Source organism: Orycteropus afer, unplaced genomic scaffold, assembly GCF_000298275.1.
Source record: "Orycteropus afer afer isolate SDZICR_OR568_19922 unplaced genomic scaffold, OryAfe1.0 scaffold00164, whole genome shotgun sequence".
NCBI classification, from domain to species: Eukaryota; Metazoa; Chordata; class Mammalia; order Tubulidentata; family Orycteropodidae; genus Orycteropus; species Orycteropus afer.
Window position 1 is genome coordinate 3,364,115 of NW_006921751.1, and position 6,729 is coordinate 3,370,843.

The window sequence follows — 6,729 nt, forward strand, 5'->3', positions numbered from 1 at the left end:
TTGGGCAATCCTACTTCCGTAGTGATACTGCCTCAGAAACCCAAGGAGGGGTCGCTATGAGTCGGGGCCGACTCGACGGCAAATAACAACAACAACGACATGGTAGCATAGTGCCTAAGACACGTGACTGGTAACCAGAAGGCTGGCGGTTCAAACCCAGCAACTACTCCTCAGAAGGGAGGTTGAGCAATCTACTTCCATAGTGATACCACCTTGGAAACCCAAGGAGGGGTCACTATGAGTCAGGACCAACTTGACAGCACATAATAGCAACAACAATAAGCTTGGTTTCAGAGATATTTTAAAAGCTAAAAGAAATGGGTAAAATACAGGTTGGGCAGGAGTATTAAGGCTCAGTCATTAGCATCAAAGCAATTCCCTCTAAATTTTAAAAACAAGAAGAAATGTTTCAAATGAGGTATGAGGGCCAGATGTTCTTTGGGTATCCTCATGTCTGAAATTTTTTTTCCTAGGATTCAGTTTAGACCTGTCTGATGATCTTAACCTAATCTTTGAAGCCCTTGTGTCCAGACCAAGGAAGTTAAAAATCCTTTAGTCAGAAATTGGCATGAAAACCCAAGTCTCCACAAGAGAAACCAAAAATGCAAAGAATGCTTGAAACAACCTAGAATATCAATCCATAAAGAAATATTTGTGGTATACCTACTATGTGTCTGACACAGAAAGAATTTTCACACTAAAAATAAGTATTTAGAAGTACTGAAATATCTATGTCACAGATATTTCAATAATTCATAATCAAATAGAAAGTACACCACAGAAAATGCTTTATGAAAATGAAACTATGTTTCCACTAGGAAATATGTTCAGAATCTGGATTAAAATGTAATATGTGTTCTAGCAGTAAAGGAAATAAAAAATTCAGGAAAGAAAATTAAAGAAAAACACAAATTCAAAACATGACAACAGTCTGAGATTTTGCTCCCTTCCAAAGTCTTACAGTAGTGAGTCTACCACTTCTATTTTTCAAAGTCAACAGCCAGAACTAAACAGAACTTTAAGAGTAACTCAGAAGAAAGACAAACGGAAACAGGAAACAGAGAGGAAGTAGGATGAATGCTGTGACATTCTAGGGATTACAATCAAAGGCATGAAACAAAATGTGTATGAAGTGCTGAATGAAATATATTTGCTCTGTAAACTTTCACCCATATCACAATAAAAAGTTTTTTTTTTAAATGAGCAACTCACAAGAAATAAAAAACAAAACACAAATAATTACCTCAGTCGTCCAGATTAGCAGTCTCTCATTTAGTTCACTATTTCATGGCTTAAGTTTTTCAGAACAGTGATCTACATTTATAAAATTTCTTTAAACATTTTCAATCATCTTTTCTCTTCTTTTTTTACATATTGTTTTTCCAACCTCAAAATTAGTATCAGTTGCACTCAAACTCATTATTTATTTGGAAAAACTACTTTATTTTAAAAGGTAACTCAAGAAAAAAAAAATCATCACCCCAAGGAAAAATATCCTTTGTCAAGTGACAAAAATTAAACTCCTCAAAATTGAACACTAAAGTGATCCCAAGTATTGTTAGAACTTGTCTGTGTTAACCTGATTAAATGACTATACTATAAGCACAGATTAGAACTTTGGTTGGTTTCACATAAGGCCTCCCAAATTAAGAAACAACCAAAACCAAACTCACTGCCATCAAGTTGGATCCAATTCATAGTGACACCCCTCCCTTGGGTTTCTGAGGCAGTATAAATGTTGACTTGCCAAAGGGGTCTTATGTCCTGGCCCACACAGGAATAGCATGGAAATATGTTTAAATGGCATAACAATTCAAGAAGCTATTTTTTTTTTATTGTGAAGTAATAATATAAAGAAATATCAGAAAAGTAGAAGTTCTTTTGTAAAATAAAATTGACTCTATTATAGGATCTGTCTGCACCAGCAGCTTACACAAACTTTATGGGTATCAGAAACATCTGGATTATTTATTAAAATTCCACCAACAAAGATTCTTAGACAGTGGGTCTTTTGGAGCCTAGGAAAACTGCATTGACAACCAGCACCTTCATTTTACCATACAAGGTAGTTACCTTGGTATCACAATAACTTCTGTCTTACCTCTACCTGTGTCTCACCTCTACCTTTATATCACCTGTACTGCTATTTCTGGGTGCCAGGTAGTTTCCCCACTGTCACACAAAGAAGAATAAAAGCCACTTTTATTGTCACTAGATCCTTACAGATTTTTTCCTTCTTTCATAGCATCTTGATACTCTTTTCACCTTAAAGTAAAATATTAGAGAAAGATAATGATCATACTTATCAATCATGATTTGTTTTATCTTGTGTCTGGCAGGTAACATAAATGACTTAAATGTTTTCTATGTTTTTAACTTTAGCCTTGAATTTCAAATCAAAATATCAATCTGTCACATACAGTTACTAGTAAAAAATAAATAAGTAAATCACATTCAGTATATTAAAAATATGTTCCTTCTGGTAAAACTACTTTATCACACTGTAAACAGATAACACTATAGTTAGAATTGTTTACCCATAATTAATTCCTTGTACAGCTTGTGGGGAAATAATCATGTATGTAGTGAATAGCTTAATTCTAAGCCTGAGTAGAGTGCTGAAATAAGTTTTGATTAGGAGTAAGCCCCAGCATTTAAAAGACTGAACAGTATTTCCCACCAAGCCCAACAACTTTTAAAAAGAAGGCAAAGCAAGTGTTGAAAGTGGATAAAGTGAAGAAAGCAGAAACTGGTCAAAATGTTAGGATCTTACCAGAAATGGACTCCAGCAAATGCAGGAGACACACATGATACCCAGGAGCTGGATGACCATTTCAAAATGATGAGACCTGCCTTGTCTGTGCTGCTGACTTTTATATTTAACTTTTAACAGTGTAATTCCTGTGATGGCATTGCACAAAAGTGAAACACCAAGGGCTAAGAGCCCCAGAAAAGAAAAAAGTAGAAGATAAAATCTATCTTCCCAGTCTTTGATGTGTTCTGTTTTGTAGAAACACCAGGTCCTCGATGCTTGAATTTTATAGTCTCGAAGCCCAAGGATGGGAAGCAAAGCTATAAAGATAGCAAACAAGCATATTCCACTCAACACCATTTTCACATGTTTAGATGTAATTTTCGTAGAATGAAATATTGGTTTGGTGACTCCAATACATCGCTCAATGGCCATCGCGCTGCCTAGAAAAAGTGGGCATAGACCAGAAAATACCATGCAGATACCAAAAATACTGCAAAGGACATTTGATTGGTCAAAGCGAATCCAGTCTTTATTAGAAGCATATACAAATACTGCTATAGCTCCATTGATAAGATGGCCAAAGAAGTCTGTGATCACCAGGCCACTAGCCAAAAGCAAAAACGAAGCCTTGGATTTCTGTCTGAATCGCTGATACGCCTTCATGAGAATGGCAACGGCCAAGATGTTTGATAAAATTCCCACTGTCATGAAGACTACTGAAAAAAATACTGAAAGTCGGTTTCCCAACTGGCAGGTTGTGTTTGAAAGGAGTCCAGCTATTGGAGACACTGGTTGTTTGGAATTGTTCATGGACATTGTTGTGGAGATAAAAGCTGGCCACTCAAGTCATCTCCCTCTCAAATCAGTGTAGGCTTGCAGTCCAGATACCTGTAACATTAAAGAGAGAGAGATTATGAGCAGAGCATTACTGCTCATCTGACATTTAAGACCCAAGTGCCACAGCACCCTATGATGGGAATTTGATTTATCTAGCCTATCATAAGCAAGGTTGCATCATATTGAAAGCAGCACAATCTGCCTGTGGTCCCACATTTCATTGTCAAGGAAACAAGCTGACAAAATTGAGATCCCTTGGTTAACCTCTGTGATCCACCTACAAAGGAGCACCTCCTAAATGCCTTCTACTGACACTTCACTGACACTTTCAAACCTTCAGATTGACGAAATCACTAGCAAAAGTAGACTGAAACACAACAATGCTTTAAAATCATGATAATCAATTTAAATAACTAGGGAACTTTTAAAGTTCCTGTTATTTTCTCTGATGGGTTTTTATCCTCAAAGTACAGATTATTCCTTAAGTGAACTAAAGGCAACCTGTTTGTCAAGCGGACATAGCAAGCTTATCTAAACTTTGGTAGAGGGAGAAGTAGATGGGAGAGGAAGCAAAAGGGTAGAGAGGGGACTGGGGAAGTTCACTGACTTTAAATGGGGACTTTACTGAGTATACTTCTAAAGCCTAATCATAATGACTGCCCATGCGCGTGCACTGACTCACAGGAGGCAGGATAAAGAATCTATAGAAAAGTTCCAGCTACCACCTGTGCAGAGATTTTGGTTTGCCATAAGGAGGGAAGCAGCAGGCCTTGCTCCTTCAGTCCACATCTGTCTCAGTCTACATCTGGCTACTAGCAGTTGATTAAGTAAAAGCTTCAGGGTAGCAACATTCAATATGAAGTATTTATTTGTCGTCTTTCCTCAGTGGGGAAAGGCCTGAGTCACAGACACTCGATACCCACGACCACAGCTACTCCGCCTGTGCTAATTCGATTGGCTTTTCCCAAGCAGCTTTCCGGGAGGCTGGGAATTCCGAGCCAGCCTTTCCCGGGGCTGACCCGAATGGGGCCGCCTGGGGTGCCCGGAGGGCGGACGCCTTGTCCAGGTCTTACTCACAGCTAAACTTTCGCCCGTCACCCTCCCTCCTTTCCTCCCCCGAAGCCTCTGCTTGCAACATCTTCCCAAAACCTCCTAACTTGCTGAAACTTTCTGTGATTGCTCAAACACTAGAGGGTTGTTTTCCCTCTCACCCCGGGGGGCGCTGAAGTTTGGCGCGGCCCCAGTGGGGATCTGAAGTGTCGCCCACACAGGAAACGCGGAGCAGAAGGAGATCTTTTCTTTTGCCTGCCCCCACCTTGTTCTGAGACCCTTTCTACCTGGACCCCATCTTCGCATCTCAGAATTGGGACAAGTCAGCCTGGGAACCCCTATCTCTATGAATACCCCCAGTTTGGGGAATCTGGTCTAAACCTGTTGCCAGTAGCAGGTTAAGTTACCATACAGCGCGGCTGACTGAGCGTTCCGTGGGGTGAGTGGGTTGGTTAAACCTTGTTCGGGTTGAGCATCTGGAGGCCGGCGGGTGGTAATCCAGCAGCTGGAGGGGTGGTTACCTTGGTTTCCCAGGCCGCCGCCTGAGCTTTAGACTGAACAGAAGAGCGCTCGCCTCGGTGTGCCATTCTGCACCCGATTCCCCGCCGCCGCCACCACAGGTCAATCTGCGCACAGGACCGCGCTCCCGCCTCGGGTCTCCGCGCGCGTCCCCTCCTCGAGCTCTCCAGGCGCGGAAACTGCCAGGCGCGCTCGCCCTCTCGGATCCCTCAGCACCTAGAGGCGCTAGCAGCCTGGATTGGATGTAGGGAGCTGGTGACCTCCACCAGTTTCTCTCCTCTCTCCTCTCCGCCCATTTTCCATGACCCAGAGTAGGGCCAGGAGAGACGAGAGCACTGCGCTCAAATTCTGCATCCACAGCATCATACTGAGAACTACCCTCTCAGCAGCCGGACCTGCTAGGGAAAAGTTTTGTTTTAAACTCATTTTCTAGAGAAAGGGGCCATCTCGGACGCCAGATAGGAGTTTGGGGAGCTGAGGGAAAAAAAAACCACCGCTGTTGACAACGTGTTGCACTGTCAGATTATAGTTTGCGGAATTAACTCATTCGAAATTCCCCTTGCAAGGATAAAGAAACCAGGTGATATCCTGGGAGTTGAAAACAGATATTAAAGGTAACGGTTGTAATTGGAGACGCACAGCCTGAGGGTTCACAGTCACAGAGGACGGGACTACATTTCCAGCTTTCTAAGGAATGTGAGAAAGGAAACGGATGAACACATTTTTGAAGAACATATGAAGATAAGGGATTAGTAACAATTTAGTGATTATGAGAACCCAATGGTGAGAGAATGCCTAGTGCTATGCCTGAAGAAAGGTGCATCTAACAAATTTTGTGGACATCGTTTTATCATTGTTGCTATTGTCAGTTGCTGTCAGTAAAGAATAACCTTTATTAGGAATTATGATCTGAGCAGTTGTTACACTGTCATGGTTGCTTTTCCTACTATCATTTTTACCCGTACCTATTAACTATGTCTCATTTTTTCCAACTAAACATTTATGTGAATCTATTACTGACCTTTGCTCTTTTTATTTTAGTAAAATATTGCCAGCATCTAAGTGAAAAAACAATGCCACAAGGAAATAAATTACTTTCTCTCCATTGTAAAATCAGAAGGGGCCTCTAAATTCCTGGAAATTAAAAAGGATCATAAAATACTAAAGTGAGATAAAATAAATTAGCCATTAACTGCCAAAAGAATGAGTGCACAGTTTTCTCCTGTGGTAAATATTGAGATTATTTATTTATTTATTTTTAATTATATAATACTTGCTTGTAAAATTGTTGCTCAGGTATGGTCAGGGAATTGAACATTTTGGTTAATCAAATATTCTTATTAGTAGGGCAATATTACATCTGTTTAGCCAGTGTCCAATGAACAAGTATGTAATAAACCACACTGAAAGTGAATGACACAGCCCATTGCCATAGAGTCCATTCTAACTCAGGTTCCTACTTGTATGGCAGAGCAGAACTGAGCTCCCTGCATAAGATTTTCAGTGGCTATATTCTCTTCCAAGGCACGGCTAGGTAGGTTCAGACAGCCAAACTTAGTCTGATATGC

General features: G+C 40.5%; 1 protein-coding gene across 1 annotated transcript in view; it reads right to left on the minus strand.

The window, feature by feature from the left end:
• Positions 1-3,571, minus strand: part of PTGFR (prostaglandin F receptor) — an 81,950-nt gene extending 78,379 nt beyond the window's left edge. Inside the window, exon 1 of the mRNA XM_007946486.2 lies at positions 2,774-3,571. Coding sequence (XP_007944677.1) covers positions 2,774-3,571 — 798 coding nt within the window. The remainder of the gene's footprint in view (positions 1-2,773) is intronic.
• Positions 3,572-6,729: the final 3,158 nt, after the last annotated feature.